Below are 21,601 nucleotides of genomic sequence, written 5' to 3'. Positions count from 1 at the left end.
AGGGAGGTGCAAGGTGGGCTCCATGCTGGACAGGTGAAGACTGACTCTCAGGCTGTTTTTCTTCTCCCTCTTCTTCCCTTCTCATCCCTAATTCCCAGCCTAATGGGTGTATATATTTAGCTAACTACATTCCAGTCCTGCACACTGACTCCTGTGTGTTAGTTCTGAACTTCAGATCTACGTTAAAATAGTTGTTAACTGGAATGACCAACTGGAAAGACTTGATAAGGGCGATAAATCTTTTCATACTTTTATATCTGTGCCCCTAAGAGCCATTCCTTGGAGTGGAGGAGAAAAAAGACAGGGTGAGTATTGTTAAGGGCTAAAGGATTGCTTGTAGCCTTTAAAAAGTGACTTTGGGGTGTACATAGAGCAGAGGGGCAGATTAAGTCTGGAGGGACTGAAGGACCAGACAGAAGCGATGAAGGTGGTGTTGTTTGCTCCAAAGTATTTTTCTTAAGTGAGCCACAGACGTTCAGTACCTCCTCAAGAAGCACAGCCGAATGAAACCTCGAGGAGGAGGGAAAAGGAGAGCACTCAGTACTAGGAGTATTCTCTAAAAGAAAAGAATAAACAGGCTTTCCTGTTCCCTGTGGAAAAGGCATAGGACAGTTCGGTGTTTATGAGGAGAGACGAGGAGACAGGCGGCCACCAGATGCCGCTGCAGGACGGACAGCGGCTGCCCTTGGCCGGCCAGCGCCCCTCTCGCCTCCAGAGCGCCGGGAGAGGCGAGCCCACTCTGCACACACCAAAGCCTGCCTGCAGAACAAGGCCGTGGGGTTGTGCTGCTGTTAAGAGAACTACCATAAATAAAGACACCTCTGCAACACTGCTCTTGAATATGGAGAAGAAACTGGCAGCCAGTAAATCACAGCTTTTTCATTTGGAAAAAAAATGCCATCCACAAGTCTGATCGTTCTAACCCCTTTTCTTTAAAGGCTGCAATTAGATGCTCACTTGTCCGAAAATTTTCTCTAAAGGCAGCCTTTCCCCTCCCTTCACCTGTTTAAATACATTGTCCCAAGAGTGGTCAAGAATTGTGGCTCGTGTAGAAATAACTAAACAAATGCACGGGGCAGAAGTTCCTGGGCCAGTAAGCCAAGACTTCTGTCACAAGGCAGCCCTCAATCAAACCTGACAAAGCCCTGGTTTAGGAACTACTGTATCTTGATGCCCTTTGCCCATTCATCAAGTTGGCCTGACATCAAATTTAATCCAGCAGCTCAGTAGCTGAAAACCATTTAAAAACCGAGGGCAAATCAGCATTTTGATTAGCATCATTCAGCCCTCTCTGCCCCACAAGATAAACTACCTGCGTATGTGATGGGTCTGACAGCAGCAGGTAAAATAATGAAGCACGTGCCTGTTTCCAGTACTCATGCACTCCTCCAAGAGGGGTAAAATAATGAAAACCTAAACCACAGCCCGAGGTAAAAGGCACGAACAGCTGCAAGCCTTATCCAAAGACGTTTCAAGCAATATAAACGGGCTCTGTTCCTGTATTAAACAATAACAGGGTTTATTGCAGTGGTTTTGGCAGAGTTTCATCTCTTGTTATAAGCACTCCAGGTCTCACAGCTGCACCAACTTGAAAATGAAAGCTGAATCAGGTCTCAGTGTTTTCTCCTCCAACACAGGCTCAGGACAATGTTAATCACCTGAAGAAACAAAAATATTTGGACAAGCCAGACTCTGACAATTTAGGCTACTTGAGGATGGTGTCAAGCCTGTCTTTAGCTCAAGTAATTTCATTAAGTACTCCCCCGATTCAGCTTCCCCTTCAAGTTAAACACAATGCTTTCATGCTTGGGTCTCAAAATCAAGTTCTGCTAAGATTTCAGGGTGCTGCTTATTTTAGCAAAACTTGTTTTACTTGGCCTAGATTTCCCCCGTCTTCCACGATTTACTTTCAGTAATTGTATGATTTGTACAAAAACCTGTTACGAAAATATGCAAAGTGCAAATCACACATAAAACCCCACCACATGCCAGTTTAGACAGTCATAGTAGATGTATAGGCTTTTTGTGAGTTAAGGTTTATCTGAAACTGTCAGAGAACATCAACAAGTGCAAAACTGAGATCAGCTCTGTTACAGAAGGTACAGGGCTAGAAACTCTGCTGACCCTGTTGGAAGAACTCCTTTAAGCAGCACTCCGGTTTTACCCCTTTCCAATCCATCCTGACTTTGTCAGGGAGAATGCTGACAGAAGGTGGGATACGTGAAGGAAAATACTGTACATACAACACGTGGCAATGGCACAATCCAAAACCCGTTTAATTACAGACACCATTGACTTGGTGCGCTTTGCACCTGGCCCTGAGCTCCTGTTACACAGGACCATGGGTCGTGAGAGGTCAGATTTCACACCTGTCTTCCCTTTAAAGCATCACCAACAAAACACTTTCCCTTCACAAAGTCACTCTGAACATTTTGTGCATATTTTATAGCAAACATAAGAAGGGTTACCAAACCAAATGCTCAGATTAATAAAATAATAACCTTAGTGGTGTATTACAAAAGAAATGTGCAAGAGTTCCTCCTAAATCAAACTACAATACTTAGCATTAATGGAAATATTTTTAAGCACTTTCTAATAATTTTGCCATTTTCCAGTTAAGACAAGTATCAGGAAACCTTAAGGCAAAAACGCTTCTTTTTGCACATAACAGGCTCTTAAACAGTTTCTCCCTAACATAACGTGCACACAACAGCATATTGTCAATTTAAAAAAATATTTAATGCTGCCAAAAAGTATAAAAATACAATAAGAATGGCAGTACAAAACAAAATATTTCCTAATTTATTTCTTTTACATCTTTCTACATTAATACAGGCATTATAAAAAACACAAGATGGCAAATTATTTCGTTTTGCAAAGTAGCACTCGCTGCTGGTGGTCTTCATCCCCTCGGTGCAGTTTACGCTGTAAACAGATAACTGAGGTCTTCTTGGTACTTAACAGACCTCACTTTTTGTTCCCGAAGAGGGGGCTCATGTCTCGCTTTGCATGTCAATAATTTGCAGTTTATAGCTGCAGAATATTCACAAGTCTCGAAGGCTTAGGTGTCAGTCAGTCTCGGCCTGCGACATACAACCAAAAGAAAGTCACCGATTCAGTACAGAGTAGGGGGGGAAAAAAACAATAACAACAAAAAAAAAGAACTGTTAAGAACCAGCAGCAGGTTTGCAGCCTGCTGTCAATACCAAACAGCTTCTCATGTGCATTCCCTGGAGCAACTACTGCCTCAGAGCAAGTACTCTTGCAAAGCTGCTGCTTTTCCAGAAGGTATTTCCATGTGACAGTATACGGCACATCCTTGCTGGAGATTTTCAAGTACAGGTCTCAGTCCAGCAAACCCCTTCCTGACACATTTAACCCCAAGCACTGTAGGAGTCTCCTTGGGCCTCAGTGGGATTATGGCAGGCTGCATCTCAAAACACACCACCTCTCACGGCTTTGTAGGCCAGCCCTGGCACAGCAGCACGGAAATAACTGTTTACAGGCAAAGGTTTCCTGCAGAGAGGAGGACATCCCAGCACTGGACAGTCCGCTCTTAGGCAAGGTAAGTATCTACTGCGAGGAACACAAAGACACCTTGGTGTTCACAGCACCACACCCCCAAGCTACTACAAGCAACACACGTCTGAGTTCTGCGAGCGCTACACTGATTCGTAAAGCAGCTTTCCTCGATCAGCTATGACACACTGAAAAAGGGCTTCCAAGTACTTATCCTTCCAATTTAAATAAAGACTCAGACAGAGATGCAATTTTGAACACATTTATTTTTCGTACATAAAAATGAAAGACTGACTTAAAACTTCAGGGGCAAACAAAAAAAGCCCAGGAAGACTACTGTGTGTTACGTCAACTTTGCAAATACCGTCCTCTGGTTTAAGCCACCCGGCCAATGCAGAAGACTTCCTCTTTTGCCACCGTTAATATACTTTCTCGTGCAGTCCTCAAGTGTCTCAGGTTTTACTATAATGCCAAACAGCAAACTAAATAATTTGGTTTACATTCATTAAACATAAAGCTAGCCAGGCTTTTTAATTGCCTGCATGATCCAGTCACACATACATGCATACACATTTATGCCTCTTCCCTTTTCAGAGGGATATAAACTGATGTCAGTAAACCATTTTACTCGAGGTTTAACAGAATAAGCTAAGTTTCACTTGCAACATCTCACTTCCATAAAATAAATCCATAGGTTTTTTTAAATTGCTATTTCACACTGAATTAAATTATTTTACTTAATACATTTCAAGGAAAATACAGATGTACCGTCACTCTAAGTGGACTGTCCCTGCACCAAGAACATAAACAGGAAACCTAAAGAACTAATTCCAACTCTGCAAACTCCTTGCAATGGAGATCCAGATGTTTGCTAGGTATTTTTTTTATGAAAACGTGCATAATTTGTACATGAGTGTTCATCTGAGAGTCAAACTGTTTTATCAAATTCAAGAGATGCCCACTATGCATCAAATATTATGACTGATGCATTTCCAGAATACAGGGGAAAACCAAACACAGTAACCCTTCGAACCAAGCCCAACAATGTTTTAGAAGTAGCACAGGACCAGCCAGCAGCTTGCCAGAAACCAGGGTGGAGAGAGGTAGGAGAGGGGTCAGAAGGCACATCCTTTAATTTCACCCTTTAATCATTTCCTATTACAGGGGTGCCTGGGATCAACAGTTCTTCATTTTGACCAATAGTTGTTCCTATTTAACATCCAAGTTGTGCAAAACTGCTGCAAATTTAAATCCCACAGAATAACAAAGTATCACAAGGGCTTAGTGTGCAGCAAGAACAAGTGTCTTCCAGATTTTGGATTTTAAGGATTAGTGCTGGACTAGGAGGAAGACTTTTATCCAAATTATTTCCTGGAATGTACTAAGAGACCTGTTGTTTGCTTGTCTTTCCTATTTTCACACTGCCATGAACAATTCACTGTTCAAAGTAGTTTTATCCAGGACTTTTATCAGTTCATCCTCCTTAAACTATTAACAGTTAAAACTCCCAAGGTACTTGCAATCACAGAATCCAACTAAACTTTTACAGAACAACTGCTGAATGTGCAAGTCCTGCTTTATTGCATCAAGAAGGTAAGAGAATGTGAGGAGATGCAAGATGGCCACCTCCTGCCCTGTTCCACCCTGAAATGAGGAATGCTTGCTGAGGATCAACAAAACTGAAAAGCCAGAATTTGGAAGATGGAATCAGGAAAAAACTCCAGTGACAACTTGACAAGTTGCAGTCAGAGCTCAGTGCCTGTAGAATACTGGTGGCCCAGGAAATCCTTCTCATGCCAAGAGAAGGGAAATCAGTGACAGTGTGGTATCAGTGAAGGTTTCGCCTGCACTTTTTCCTTAGCTGCTTTTAAGTATTTAGAATAAAATTTGGAATATTTCTGTTACAAAAGCATTTAATTACATTCCATGTATTTTTCCATAACCAAAATATCTTTATAAGGCACATACATTTACACCTACTAACAGTTACAGCTGATACTGAAAAACCTGTCTTCTCAATTTAAAGAACAAAAAAAAAATCTTCTGACAGTCTTGTTGGCTAAAAGTTATAAAAACGGTGAAACATCTTGAAATATGTGAGCTGCCTGCCTACACTGTGTCAAAGCAGTCAGCAAGTCATTTTGCTGTTAGGGCTGCACGTTTGGTCAGCAATGCCACGGAACAAATTGTCTTGTTCTGCTGACGCACAATTTCCCGAATTGAGAACTGCATGAAACTGCACTTGTTTTCCTGATCTGGACCCTTTAGCATTTGTTTACTATATAAACAGTGTGGTCCAAAACAGTATTAGCTATTGCGAAATGAGAATTTCAAAGAGTAAACTGTACTTAGCTTTGTGTAGTAAATGTCAAAGTAACTGGGCCCTGTGCCTCCTATGTTACTAAAAAGCTTGGATGTTCTGGAAAACTTTCAAGTTAATTCCTTTGAATAAGGAACAAAGTAACCATCCAGCTCTTTTGGTATTTTTCAGCAATAAATCCAGGAAGCAATTAACAAAATGGGAGGGGGGGGGGAAGAAAACTCCCAAAACCTCACACCCAACAGAAAGCAACCAAGCTTAGAAAACAGAAGGAGAAAACATAACTTCTCTGAAGTCACCCAACAAGGCAATGCTTGAATAAATAAAATCCATATATCAAAGTACAATCCAATTCTACAAATTATTAGGTCTCAACTGGAACAAAAAGCTACATACAGCCACATACCATCTGGATTGGAAGATAATTTAAAGGGCAGAAAGCGATTTGTGCTGAATTAGTATTTAGGAAGTGTTATCACCCAAGGAACGGAAAGGGAGTGCTCGATAATTTTAAAGGGGCTGTAGCACATGTATTCCCAAAATATTAGTCATCAAGTGTTTTACCACCATGTCTCTAATACAGTGCTGGAGAAACTGAAAAGCAGTTCTAGACTTTGTGAAGCCACCCAAGTGGCTCGTACAGGCAAACAAACTGGGTATGGCAGAACACTACCAACATTTCTTTCCTACTAAAGCCACCCTTGCAAGTCCAACTATAGTTTCCTTTGATGTGCTTTTTTACACCTATCACTGATGAACGAATTTTATTCTTTCTAGCAATTAAAATCTATAGACACACGAAGCATTATGTCTCACATTTAATGGAATGTCAGAACTTGAAATGTTGGCTTTCAAACAGTAGCTGAAGTCTGAATACATTAACTAAGGGGACTAAGTTGTCAAAAGTCTTAAAAAAAATTTCTATGCCTTACTTAAATAGTGAAAACTACAAAAAATAAATAAGGAATGCAAATTAACAGAGTAGAAATTGGCAAGTGCTTCATCAGACCCCTAGCTGCTCATTTCAAACTGAAGAGACAAAATACGGGGAATGGTTGCACTGTTCTTTGCATGCACAAATTATAATTACATTTAGTTTCAAAATGAAATTCTTTTGGTCAGAAATTTGTACAAACTGAGCTTTTAAAAGTACAGTGAACTACAAAAAGATTAAATATGCAATTATAAAATATATTTATCCTAGGTTGTAAGAATATAAAATGTTTAAGTTCATGTCACTAGTACATTACACATATTTAAGGATAACTTCTTTGCATTAATAATGTAAATGATACAACATTGTTTATTGCTTATGTCAGGCATGTAAATTTAAATCCAGACAGCCTTCAGTAGCTAAACCTCCATGGTTCAGCTTTGTTTAAGATCTCGTAGAATACCATTTTAAAAAGTGTATAAACAGTTGCAGCAAGTTTGTACCTGCTCATATAAACAAAAACCATCAGCTCTGTTGGGGGGCAGCGGTTCATTTTGTCAGTACCTGCAGTGGAAAGTCCTGAGATGTCAACATGGGATCAAGTTTACATCACTTCTCTATTGTATGTAACAGTCTGTACCCATTCCAGGAGTAAGGAATTTACTGCCTAAAGTCACACCCCTAGTCATTAACTTGCAGCAAAATTAGCTGTTGGAGCAGTCACGCTTACTGTTTACTTACAAGGAATGTTCTTGAAAATACATTTTCCAGAAAGAATAAGCACCAACTAAAATCAGTGTACCAAACCCAATCTTAGTGAGAATAGGTTTCCAATATAACCACCTTTTTCTTTTTCTTTCAGTCTCATTTAGCTTCTGCTTCATCTGCTGCAGCTTCTGTGCTGTGTTTGCTTTTCTATCCTCCCGCAGTCGTTTTCGGACAGAACTGGAAGAGAAAAAAAAAAAGTAAATCTTACACTGTAGACCAGGAAAAGAAGCTATGACAATATTAAAGCAAATCTCTTTCTAACACACTCCCTATAGTTAACCCACCATTACCATAAATTAGCAGTATATATAATTCAAGTCAAGCAATCTTTTATTATGTTTTAACCACCTTGATGTGGAGAGTTTCAGATCAGTGAAGCCCCATGAAGTAAGTAAATGACAGATGTAAAGATGTACACAGCACCTGACCTATGTTGTTCAACAAAGAACAGATGGAATCAGCTACATTATCTGAGCTTAGACTTTCACCCCTGTCTGTGTCCCATTTGGTGGCAGAGATGTTTTAATGGAGGCTGGTTTTGTATGCAATGTCACATACTACGTGCAAACATTCACAGTATGTACGTGGGTCCCTCCACTACAGAGTTCACACCAGCCTCAATGATCCAAACCTACCCACACCTGCATGCAGGTTTAATAATAACTCATCTCAGGCTGTGAACTAGATTTGATAAAGGACACAAGCTGAAAACCCAGTTCTGTGTGTTGTTACACTGTTAGGGCCACCTTCTAAGTCTTGTCTCCAAAAGCACTCTCACAATCTGTAAGACATCCATGACTATGACACAAAAACCCCCTTTGATGCTTCAAGTCCTAGTGCACAACCACCACACTCACAGCCACGCCCCGCCTGCGAGAAGTTCCTTCAAATATCCACAGAATTGCTGTCATTCTCTCTCAAAAGCACTCATGAAGACATGGAAAGGCAAACCCACCAGGGCATTTAGTGAGCCAGAAGCTACTTCAGAATTCTGGCCTATCCACACTGCACTGCTGTGTTTTGTCTCAGGCTGCCGCCCTCTGGGACAGACACGGCCTCCTGCCATGCACCACATGGCTCAGCTCAGCACAGCCCTGACTGGTTTCTGGATCTCTGGTTTAGGATCAACATTTGGTGACCCCCATGTGGGCAGGCCCCAGTGACACAGTGCCTCCCAGCTGAGGTATTAGTCTTGCGAGGCAGAGACACTTGAAGGATAAAGACAAATTCACCTGACACAGCTAAACCACAGAAAACCATTCACAGTGGTAGATTTAACATGAACTTGTGGCTCCAAAGATACAATTTCAACCACTATACAGGAAGTGGTAGGTGATAAAGCCTTTGTGTTTATGAGGTACCATGGATTTTTGAAAACAGAAGTTAGCATTGTATTTAAAAATCAGTATCAAATTATTTTTGGCCATTTTAGGACCTAATTCACACTACACAATGGAGTTCACTGACAGTCTGCAAGAAAACGCTTTCAAGCATGAAGTTTAGCTGCATCAATCAGAGACATTTTCTTCTCTTGACCTTGCAACAGTAAAACTCTATCACAAGGAATAATTGAGGTTGCATTTTTTAAATAATTAAATAAGACAGTCAAATACCACCTCTCCTTCCTCTCTACTGAAGAAAGATCTTGAAGTTTTCTTATAATAAGAAATAGGCCTTTTGAGAGAGTGTATCTCCTTCTAAACGTTTTCTTCATCTTGCCTACCTTTCAATGTTCCCATCTGTGATATCTTGAACTTTAGTGGACAGGTCAGTGTTTACTTTCTCCATCTGATCTTTGTTCTCCAGGCCTATGCTGTTCCCATTGTACTTCTCTGTGGTTATTTTAGTTGGGTGTGGAGGAGACTGCTCGGAATGTGGCGCTTGGTCCTCCTTAGAGAGCTCCTTCCACCGTTTCTGCAAACAAGGAGAACATATTTCAAACATTCCCCTAACACTAAAGACACCTCTTGCTCAAGATGTCTTCAAAAAGAACAGTCACGAAAGTAGATTTAAAGGAACTACCAGATCAAGAAAAAAAAATTGGTAGATAAAGAAATAAAGTTAGGGGAAGATGCAGTTTCTCCAACAACGATCAATGATCCTTTTTTTCTATTTCTCCAGAATGATGCTACTAAGGTGGCATAAGGCCACTAACTCTAGGGTTTGTATTGTCCACAGTAGCTCCACAATTAGGAAGCAACCTGTCTTGTATCATCCGGCACCGTCCAACACTTTCCATCTCCCTCTACTCACTACAGGCCTACACTGTGCTGTTACCTTTCACAGCTTCAAAATACAACAGGGCCTTGTATGCAAGAACTGCCTAAAAAGAGAGAACTGGGAAAATTTCACTAGATTTATTTATGCCAGTCACAGACTACTATTTCACCTAGTGTCCCACTAGCCCAGAGATCTGCTGCATCATAGAACAGTTATTCACCTTGTTCTGAGAAGTAATTCAAAACAAGATGGAAAAAAAAAATTGGAAGCAAACCTGGTTTGTTAGATCTCTGCCCTAATAGCTAACTGTCCTAATGATGAATAGTCTGAAGGACTTGATGCAATAAAACTTCATGCAGAAAAAACCTCTAGAAATTCACAGGAAGGAAAAGAATTGTCCCTAAAAATCCATAATTTCTTTTCTCACACAAATCATTCAGTGCCTATAAAGACATAGAATACCTTGTAGAAAAAAAAAATCAGTTTTAAAAGGGAGGATGAACTGAAAATTGACTCTTCTCAAATCTAAGCGATAGATTTCTATCTGCAGCATGAATTCAAGACTGATGGTCCAAACTAAATATCAGACTCAGAGAGTGATATAGAAAAGCCAGCCACTTATAAACAGACTGCTGGCAGAATGAGTTTTAACAATGAACTGACTCCTCCATTGCAAAGAAGTTTTCAGTATAGATCTGAAATTCACAGAGGGACTAGTCTTGACCCAAAAAATTCTTCATTCTCAGAGGTTTTCTTTGTTTTGTCTCAAAAAAACTAACAAATAAAAAAGAAGCAGCCATTGACAACTAGAAATCCACTTAGCAGCTCCCTCTTACTGTCATAGAAAAAGGCCCTTTGGAAGATGTTTGTGTCCACAACAGACTTGGTGGCTAAGACAAATACTGATTACACCTGGAGTGATAAAGCCACACAGGAAGAACTGAAATCAGAGACAACTTCACTGCTCTTGTCATACAGAAAGAAATTTCTCACCAAGAACTCTATTCTAAACATGTAATAACAATTGCTGAAATGGCTGGTAATTCCAAGTTTAAACGTGTATGACAAGACTGCATGAATGGCAGGACCAATTAAATAATGCACAACCTTAAGCAGACAGACTGCATGCATGTTGCAGTTGCAGCCACTAGCTGGCAGCAAGTTAAGGTTGTGTTTCCATACCGACTTCCAAAACCCATGGCTGTGTCAGAGATGAACATTTGGCTGATGTTATAATAGACAAGCAGTCAATAACTTCATGCCCTCCCCATCATTAGCAGAGAGAACTGAATACCTCTCATGCTCTGGAGAGTACAACTGTTCCATTCAGGGGTAAAAAAAAAGCCTATCTGACCTTGAAAGGAGAAACACTCCTTTTAAATACTGCCAATTGATTTTCTGCACATGACCCTGAGGCCCAAAGAGAAAACACTAGGACAAATGCCTGCAATGCAGGAAACACTGGTTTAAGAAAGATCATCTGAACAATCATAACAAGAAAAGGAGCCCAAACGAGAAGTGTGCCTTCTCAGGCATTCTCTCACTATGAAGAAATAACACACCTGAACCTGACTGCTCCCTTGTATCCAGAGATGAGAAATCCTGTGATCTAGACAGGTAAGTGGGGGAACCCAAGCTGCTCACAGTGTGGAGCGTGGCTTTGTAAGAAACAAAGCAGAAGAATACTACTAGGATGAATCATGAAGTCTTCTGAGCATATGGCACAGGTGTCAAGACCAGCAGCACACTGTTCCAGGTGCTGATCAGCAGTTGGGCAAAATTATTTCTCACAAGTCAAAGAACATTTGTTAAAGAGAAGAATCAAACTACTACCAGAACCACAGAGGAGAGAGAATGTGTTTTAGCTTATCTGCTCTACTTGTGATTTTAAGAAATCAACAAAATAAGAAAGCAGAATTAAGTCAGCTTTGAAGCCTCTCCTCCCAGTCTTCCCTCCCACCCAGCCCCCGCCACTTAACACAGCTGTAGCTACTGTTATCCCTGCAAGCCACTCTGATGAAACAGTGAGACTAGTAATCTTTTTGCCCCAAAACTCATTATATTTGGCTAGATTCTACTAAATGTAGATTCTGAGGGACATGAAAAAACACGTGTCAGTAATAAACATTATCTGTGGCATCAGGCAACTTTTCTGTTGGGAAAATACATAGCAAAGATCAAGAAATTCTAAAAAAGACCTTTGCTATCTTCAAAGTAGTACTGGTCAGTGCTTTTGCTTTTTAGTATTGAAGATACAGATTGAACCTTCTTTTTCTAAACATTTACACGGACCAATTATTTTTATATTTTATCGAAAAGGGGACATATAATAGGATTAGAAGTTTAGTTCACAGAAGGCACTGAACAGATACCCTCTGATACCTCCTAGGCATCTATTGAAAAAGGCTAATTATTTAAATTCCACAAAGTTACATGTCTTAAAATAATTTGGAGCTCATTTTTTACTACTGTTGCAGTCTGCTGTTTCAATACATAGAGCTAAACGTTTACCTGTATAGTTGAATCCCCCATTATAAATTTTGCTCCTTCTATTACAGCCATATATGAAAATCTTAGTTGATCAGGAGTCTGAATAAGTCCCATTCGATATTTTCTCATATCCAGTAATACCTTCTTAATATCTACAGAATATGGGTCCTTTTTTTCCATCTGTAAAGAAAGTTACATTGAAAGTATCAATGGTATATAAAAAATAATTACAAGTAAAAGTCATAAAATTCAATTTAAAAATTAATTTCTTCATATTATGCTTATATTGATTATATAGGAAATTACCCAATCAAATGATTTCTAGTTTTTTTTTACAGAAAAAATGCAAACCATCTAATGAAAACTTACTATGAACAAATCAATGATCTTGTATAAACCAAATAAATTAGTACCCTAATATCAAGTTTTAAAATTAAGAAATTTTGGGTATGCTTGGTTTTATTCAGGCATGTAATGGAACTCTGAAATAAGACTATAAGAATCAGAACCATAAAATAGTATTTCCTGCTGCTCCTGAATGGAACAGCAATTTAGACTGACTGAATGTGGCAGAAGTTTCCTTATTCAAAGCAGAATCCCTAATCCGAACAATGCACACACTTCTCTCTACATTACATTCATGGCATGTTTTTAAACATGTGTCTGCACTTCTTTCAATGCTTAGTTTAAATCATCTAATATCAAAGCATATTTGCATCAAAATATACCCGTCCTTCAAAATGCATTAAAAAAATAAGAAAAAAACCCCAAAAAATAAATTGAGAGGATCTAACCAAACCAGGAGACAAGTCTTTTGTAATTTAAATGAAATCCTATTTCACCTAACTAACCCTGTGTTGTCCTTTTCACTATTACCAAGCACAGACAAATAAAAAGTCTGTGCCTGGACTTCAAAATCCAACGAAATTTTAAAGCAATTTTAAATATTATTATATTATTTAACATTTAAAGTTCACTTATGTCATGAGCAATTTTGATGATGCAGCTCACTGAGCAAACAAAATCTATACATCCATGCGACACTGCAGTTGGCTACCAAGCCCCATCCCCCAGAGGGCTGCACAGGAAGGGAAGTCCCACACCACCCTTCACTACACACTGCAGGAGATCCAGGGACATGCCCAAATTCTCACGATAGTTCCAATAACAATTCTCTACACTCTTAACAAAAGGGGCCTGTGAGACTTACAGATTCAGTTATCTCCAATATATATTCACAAGCTTAACTTAAAACTTATATTAAAATAACCAACCCATCCTCAACCTTTTCTAAGCATATCTTACACAGAAGGAAAAGAATGTTTACTATTCACTTTCCAAGAAGCTTTGAAAATATGTAATGTACTTGAAGACGGATTTGTAAATGCATTTCAAGAACTGCGTTTTTAAATCATCAATACATGGGGAGAAAAAGAAAGCACGACGTCTTAATTACAGTTTCCACTGGCATGTCATTAACTTCAATGCTTTTAAAGCCTTCTGACCAAAAAGCCCACATTGGGAAGGGAGGCAGGGTGTCCGGAGAAGGGAAGAGGTGACAGCAAATAAGCAAACACTTACCAGAACCAGACAAGTGTCTACTAAGGAAAATGTGCCAGAACGTCCTATCCCTGCACTGCAGTGCACTACTGCAGGCCCGTGTTCGGGACTCAGTGAACCAGACTCTCTCACTTTAAACAGGAAGTTCAGGAATGAAGCTGGGGATTCAGGAACTCCGAAGTCTGGCCACGTGGTATAATGAAAATGAGAGATCATCCTGGACTCACCACTCTAGAGGTGAAAACAAATAAAAAATACAACTTAGAAGTACTCCTCTTTTGTTCAGTTAGCACATATTTCCCTAATCTAAATCAGTAGCTGTTTTCTATTTTCAAACTCCCATTTAGATAAACCACCCCTTCAAGTTGGATGACAACCAACAGTGCAAGCTGAAGCAGTTTTTCATCCGAGTTGGTCGTTTCCTCCTTTCCAATTATTACCATACGCAACTTTTTCTTCTTCTCAAAACTCCCCATGTATTTGGGTTGCTTTACTACTTACTCCCAAATTTCCCTCCTTTTCTACCATTAGTGCAGTTTAAAGGCTGACAGCAGTTATTAGACTGCTAGAATTAATACTACTGGAAAAAGGCCACATCAGCATTGTATACACTCTCCACGCTTGCCCAGAGCAAGTTTTAATGCCAAGTGGTATCACATCTCCTTTGTACTAACCACATTACTGACAGGAGCAGGAAGCGTTATGGAAAAGGCCTGTAAGAACGCACTCAGCAGGATGAGTAGCAAGACTTCTACAGGACTTTTGAAGTAAAAAAGGAGGATTGCAAAATCATACAGTTCCTCTCCTAACATGAACTGCAAGTATTGAAATGACAGCAAGAATATGTATATAAAATCTGGATTATATTTATATGGAACTCACTTCAGACCTGCTGTTAAATGCTACTCCTTGCCATGGTGATTCTGAGACAAACTGATCACTGATTTTAGCTCATGAATTTTCGAAATGTTATTTTTACCTTCTCTCCATTACGTCCAATTTTCCACACGGACTCAAACCTACCTAAACCTTGACAGAGTTTGAACACAGGAAGATTTAAAATATTAATGTATTCCAGAAAAGTTATTTTTCCTTCTTCAGGAACAGTAAAATACAGCCATAAAATTAAAATAAACTCTACTGTTCTTCATCTGCTCAGTCCGTTTCAACTTCTTACCAGAGACAGCTTACGAAACTCCTTTGTGAAACTGAAATAATCCAGTTCGTGGTTACCACAGTAACAAAAATACTCTCCCATTTTGTCTTTTGCCGTCAATGCCTGATACTGCAAAACTGCCAATATTTTCACAGAAAACAGTGAATATTAACACAACTCCAGTCACTCTCAAATGCACAGTTATCTTCCAGAAATACTTTGTCTTTTGGATAAGAGCTACAAAGACAACAGAGTGTGATCTATGATATTGGGAAAATGAGTTCATGTTAAGATTTCATATGGAAAAAAGACTACGAAGGCCTAAATTGTGTAAATACCCTGGGACTTTACTTTGTCTGAAGCGAAGCATTAAAACAAGAGTTTGCATTTTCAACTGAGATCTTCCAGCTGCTCTTCTGTGTCTAATTTTTTAAGTGGCAAGTTAACTCACAAATCAAAGGAAATGACCCCTTTGTTTAAAAAACATGGAGATAAATTTTTTATAAGAAATCTGAAAATAACACTCAAGCAATTTTCCTCTATTCCTAAGAAAAATAATTCATCACTTCAGAAACAAAATAAAGAAGAAAATTGGAGAGGTGAGCTAAATGCACATACTAAGTAAAGCAAAGGTTAAAGTTGTTCCTTGTGAATCTAGATGGTCTGTATGTGGCAACTGATACTCCATCCCCTTAAGACTGTTAGACAGCATTGCAGATTAAAGCCTCCCTTACGCCTCAAGAAGGCAAAAATGCCTTTTTTTTTTTTTTTGTCATTTGGTATGTGGGGTTTGTCCGTGTGGGGGTGTTTTGCCCCCCAGTCTCATCCTCTAACAAGCGTTAGCATCCTCTTCTTTAAAAAAAAAACAAAAGGTACTGCTTCAAGCACATGGCCAAGTGTCACCCTGCTTATACACTAATCTGAAATAGGTATTTCTAAAAGAGAGATTAAACAGTGCTGTTGCACATGTCACTCAGCTCTTACCCACAGAATTACTTTTTTTTTTCTTTCTTGCACGAAGGCTTTATTCATCCCATGATTTTCCATCCCTTCAGCTTCTTTTAAAAATACCTAGTCTCTTCATCTTTCTACAAGAGTCCCATTGCAGTGCACCGGAACCAGCTGGTCGTCTTTGAACTTGCAGTCTCTAACCCTACAGCCAAATCCCATTTGAATATTTCAAACCTCCCACATTTCTCACTTAAACAGAATGGCTCTTTCAAGTGGTGCTTGGCAGTCAAGCCGTACAGCTGAAACACTGCCTTTGTGTGGGTATCTGTACCACCCTTTCTTGAAGAACTCCCAGTCACTGAGCCATGCACCATAGCTATCACTTACGTGAAGTGATGTGGGACTGTTAACGAGAAGAGGTTTGTCTTGCTAAAGATTCACAACTGTTGACAGACAAAAATTCAAATTTAAAGAACAGCTAACCTAATTTGAAGTCTTACCAGGAAATCAGCTAGTCTTTTAAATTAAAAAACCCTGGACTTCGAGATTCAGGCACTAATATAAAATTTTATATGTTATACACAAGGAACACATTTCTGCATCGTAACTGAAAAGAAGCTTGTTTTATGGTAACCACAACACAATCTCCCAAGATTTATTCCCTAAGTCTAGCTACCAAAAAAAAAAGCCAGCAATTTTTTAAAAAAATTACTCAAACCATTCCAGTAAAATTTTTAGGAACTACTGGGATGAGCTTTCCATTAATAACCAACACAGCTACAACTGACAAACTCAGAAAGTTACCACTATGCTGCACAGTTCTCCACTGACTGCTGGAAACACCCACAGCACAGTCAAAGGACGATCACAAGCACAAGCTCCAAGTTCAGCTGCTGTATTCATAGTTTAGGAACCCAGTCAGAGCTACCGTCATTAAGGTTCCTTCAGCAATTTCAAGTTATGTTGCTTCATTTCCTGACCCAAGCAATCCCTGTTTCCCTGAAGTTCTAAGGGCCATTTGCCCTCCCATGGCTTGCCTGAATTCCCCAGTACCAGTGCGGTAGGGTTTGCTTATAAGCACTCATCATGTATCACACTGTAACTTTCTCAGAGTATCTGGGTTCCCACACCTGAAGTAACAGAAAACAAAGAAGTTTTCTTTCTCTAAACATCAATACTTACAGTTGTGACCAAAAAAAAAAAAAAGAAAAAGTAGCAATACAGAACATAAAAACAACAACACAAGGTGGAGTCTTTGTTAGATATTGACAGCTAACTTAAGAATCTCCCCATAATACCTTCACAAAACTTAGCAACACTATCCAATAGAAGGTTATTTTATAAATTTAACAAAAGGCTCTCCTATCACTTCTCTAATATGCTGGGACACTTTGCTTCAAATCACAGACATGCAACAGCTTCACACATAAATGATTACAAAATTTTAGCAAGAGCACAGTTTATTCCTTCTACCCTTATTTTCCAACAGAAGCACAGGTTTGTGGAAGCCTTCACAATAAGTCTTTGCTCAGGGTGAGCTCTGAATCCGAACTACTACAGCAGAAGATAGCACTCAACTTGCAGAAGGGCTGACAATTGACACCAACAAAACCATGGAGGACACACAATGAACCAAGATGGAAAGGCAGCTTCAAACGCCTGTATTCTTAAATGCAGACTGGGTCAGGCAAAAAATAAGGAAACTCCACAATAATCACCAGCAAGAAAAAGAACATTAGAAATATTTTCGAAACTTTTGGAAAGATACCATTAAACAACATTTTCTCTCCAAAGCTTTACTGGACTCTGCCAGCCCCAATAGTAAAAACAAATGTTAGCCTAGAACAGATATAAATGAATCAAACACCCAAATGCTTTGCTCTAATCTTAAAAAAAGAACACCCTCCCAACCTCACCTGTACTTCTAAGTGCTCTTTAACATAACCAACAACAAAACAACCAAATATTCAGTGGTTGTTTCATTGGTAACAACATTAAACAAGCACTTTACACTTCATACATATATATTTTGCTTATGTCTTAAAAGAGGTTTGCTGCAGTAAGACAAATATACTCAGCTCAGAATTATTATATTATAAAGACAATTTTGGTTCTGTTTTCAAGGAAATGCTAAAATTTAAGTATTCTTGGCATTCAGAATATATTTTGTCCATGAGTCATCTTATATTCCAGGCATCGAGTGGCTAAATGTCTTACACTCTGCCTCCACCAAAGGCCCCTCCAGAATAACTTGCATAAACACAGTTAAGCTCACATTTCAAGTTACTGTGAATACTCAGTTCCCACAAGGCTTATGGTATAATTATAAAATTCTTACAAAAGCCTGCATTTAACATTCATGGTGTTAGCCTAGAAACTATGCAGCTTTTTTGTTTGAATAACCAAGTATGTTTTATTTCTTTTAGTGTTTTACATAAAAATTATTCTATGGAGTAATGTGTGGAGCCTTACAAGAGTGCCAGCGCATTAAAATAAAAATGCAATACAGAAAGTTTCCTAGGTATTTGTGAAACTGATTTACATGACATACAAGAAACTCTGCAGAGTGCTGACAGGCACTGCTGGTCCAAAACAAACCCAGAAATTTAAGTGATCAGTAGCTCCAACTCAAAAGTCTAATATAGTATATGTTGTGCTGTTCTTCAAGGGATTTCTGCATTTTCCAATTAATATTACGTTCAAACATACACACGTGATGAAAATTGCATCCTTTGAAAATAGGAAGTTTGCGAGTAGGGGCCAACATCAGCCAAATAATTCCACAAAAAAAGCCTTTCTGGTAGTTAGGAAAACTTGCATTTCCAAAATGCAAGTTCCAAAACTAGCTTTACAAAAAGGAGAGTTATTCTTTCTCAGGCACTAGCGTGCACACACTACTCCTCTCTTCTTTGCTTTTGCTGTCAATGAACAAACAACTAAACTGAAATTATTCAGGTCAGCAGGACAGTATTTCAAAAAGTTCTTCTTACATGGAAGAGACGAAGGAACAACATGCCAAGTTTTATCATGTTGATCTCATGAAGGAGCTTTTGAATGAACAAATATCCCAAAATACCATCAAGAGTTACCATAAATTCAAATATTTTGGAACAAATGTATCAATATTTAGTTGTATAAAACAACACGCAAAAGAACATCTCCAAGCTTTCTTTCTCAAATTGTCCGACAAGACAATCTTGAATAAAACTTGCCATAGTAGCACTTTCAATTAATATAAGGCAAGATTTATAGGGAGAGAGAATATCTTACAAGACATAGCTGGAACAAACAGACAAGCTCTTCAATCCTGTCTTCCACTCTGAAACAGAAGCAGCAAATTCCAACCCAAGCTCAGGCCAGGAACAATTTTTTTGAGCTTAACTTGGTTAAATTGTCAAAGTGCCTAATTTTTTAAGAGAAAAGGATGGTTGGTCCTGTGGAGCAAAAGGGGAGGTAAGCAAGAGGAGATAAAGTTACCTATCTACAGTTTGTAATCACCCCTCCCCCAAAAAAACTTAAAACAGCTGGATTGAATTACATGAAAAATTCAAGTTCCACTAAAAAAACAGTCATTATTAAGTTGGATTTCTGATAATCAAAGGAAACCAGAATTTTCAACTCCTGTGTTCTTCCCTTTAGGTTAATTCTTACAGCTCCTCTTAGAATCACCACTACCATCAACCCCAATTCAGCATGCTAAGGTGCTGCCATATGGAAAATATAAGTATAAAAATGCTGAAAATGTTATCTTTTTAAAGATAAATTGAGGTCTACCTTGCTTATATTCCACAAATATCTTTAACATTCCCAGAAGCCAAGTGCATTAAAATTCCCAGCGTAAAAGCTCAATCAAACCTGGAGTGACAACACGCTAAACGGTTCTCACGATACATTTAAGCCCGCAAATAGGAGCTGTACAGATGGAGAAAAGCTTACGTTGATATTTTCTAATTGCAGTAGATGTACTGTGTAATAGGATTTGACGTCTTCAGATACTAGCCTCACACGGAAACCTGTTTCACTGAATGTCATAACTTCTTCTTCTTTTGTTGGCCAGTATTGTGCACACTTCACCTATTTGATTTTTTTTTTTTAAGGAAGAAAGAAAAAGAAGGGGAAAAAAATAAAAATGTGGTTAAATATCCCAGTATTTTGGGCTTTGCGTGTGCAGATTTTGAGAGCTCATTATTCAACACAGTAGACTCAAGTACCTGCTCCCAGTTTGAGAACTCTCAAAGTCTGTAATCCATAATGTTTACAGCCAAGTTACTACAACTGCTTCAATGGCTATTATGCATTTCAGCTTTATCTGTTTATGCTTTCTTTCACTGCAGGGCTAACATGTTTTGAGATACATCTTAACGCTTCTCCCTCTCCCCCCCTCTAGTTCTCTACAGGGAACTGAGACCTCTGCTCAGGTCTTTCAGCACTTCCTCCTCTCATTTCTGACATGCACACCTGCACATTTACAAAACTCTTCTATCACATCCAGTTTTCCCCAGGCTTCTTGTATACTGGAAGGTTCTGGTGAAACAAGAGGATAAGCGAACAAAGCAATGCAAACCCACCGTCTTTTATTCCTCTTGCTCTGCACTCAAACTTTCTGTAGGTAATTTTTGCACGAGAAAATAAGTGACTTTTTAAAAAACCATTCAAATCTTTTTCACTAACTAGTCTACTCTGAAGAAAAGACATAAGCTCAAATGACATGTACTTACAACTAAAATCCACAAGACAGCAGAAAATTTTTGTATTCTGCATGTATACCAACTGTTCACCAGTTCTCGGGCAGCAGTTTGTCTTCACTGTTACAGCTAACATCCCTATATAAAAATTATACTACTCTTTAGAGAAATCAATCTAAAGATACTTTAATTCAAACTTGTTTTCCCACCTTCCATTTTGTTCCAAGAGCACCTTACACTGCCTCTACTCCACACTATTTCTATCTGCATATCCTCCCTTCTCAGAATGTTACGTTCACCCTTCTGGATGTATTTTCACCAAATGGATGCTATTTTCACCAAATGAATTTTAGGTCTTAGCTCCATCACTTTAATGTTACATTCAATACACATTATGCTGTACACTGGTGAGAAAGTATGTTAGTTCTTTTAATGGAACAATTAAACACTGCTCAACTCTACTAAAATTATATGGCTTTACAACTTTAGGCCTAATGTCACTTACCGATTCTTTTTCGACAATTCTGTTCAGCATGACAACCGCTTTGGTTTGCTGCTGCCAGACCATCAGCCAAAAATGACAACAGGTATTAGGTAGAGGACCCTGTGCAGTAAAGAAAAATGGGCATGAGAACACATAGGCAAACCAATAGTTAGTAGTTCATTGTGGGAAAGAGAAAAACGTTTTCCTCTGAAAAGTTTAATCAAATTATTAATAGAATTATAGAAGTGGAAGGCAAGAAAGTAACCACATTGCACAGACCACTACAGGACTTGAAATGGTTGTGGGTTTTTTATTATTATTATTATTATTATTATTATTATTATTATTATTATTATTATTATTATTATTATTATTATTATTATATTTGGGTTGAGCATCAATACTATTGTGCTGTCAGAATTAAAACTACTGCTCAGAAGGTACAAGACTAATTAAGGGGTTAAAGTATTGTTGCAACCTATTTCCAAAAGAACCAAAGAGCAAGAAATATTTG

General features: G+C 38.7%; 1 protein-coding gene across 2 annotated transcripts in view; it reads right to left on the bottom strand.

Moving 5' to 3' along the window:
• Window positions 1–2,720: 2,720 nt before the first annotated feature.
• The window catches only part of PTPN2 (protein tyrosine phosphatase, non-receptor type 2), a 30,366-nt gene continuing 11,485 nt past the window's right edge, over window positions 2,721–21,601 (bottom strand). The window contains exons 4-10 of one of the 2 annotated variants that reach the window (XM_027885344.1): window positions 21,109–21,207; window positions 19,855–19,992; window positions 13,833–14,042; window positions 12,273–12,431; window positions 9,265–9,455; window positions 7,617–7,718; window positions 2,721–3,083 (exon numbers count right to left, since the gene is read on the bottom strand). In XM_027885344.1, coding sequence (XP_027741145.1) covers window positions 3,062–3,083; window positions 7,617–7,718; window positions 9,265–9,455; window positions 12,273–12,431; window positions 13,833–14,042; window positions 19,855–19,992; window positions 21,109–21,207 — 921 coding nt within the window. In that variant the 3' untranslated portion in view covers window positions 2,721–3,061. Of the gene's footprint in view, window positions 7,719–9,264; window positions 9,456–12,272; window positions 12,432–13,832; window positions 14,043–19,854; window positions 19,993–21,108; window positions 21,208–21,601 lie in introns of both variants that reach the window. The other variant, XM_027885345.1, reaches the window with a different exon arrangement.

Source organism: Empidonax traillii, unplaced genomic scaffold, assembly GCF_003031625.1.
Source record: "Empidonax traillii isolate 1590-97213 ecotype Southwest subspecies unplaced genomic scaffold, ASM303162v1 scaffold165:size1224784, whole genome shotgun sequence".
NCBI lineage: Eukaryota > Metazoa > Chordata > Aves > Passeriformes > Tyrannidae > Empidonax > Empidonax traillii.
Note: the sequence above shows the minus strand (reverse complement) of the source record. Positions and strands in the feature narration are given on the sequence as shown.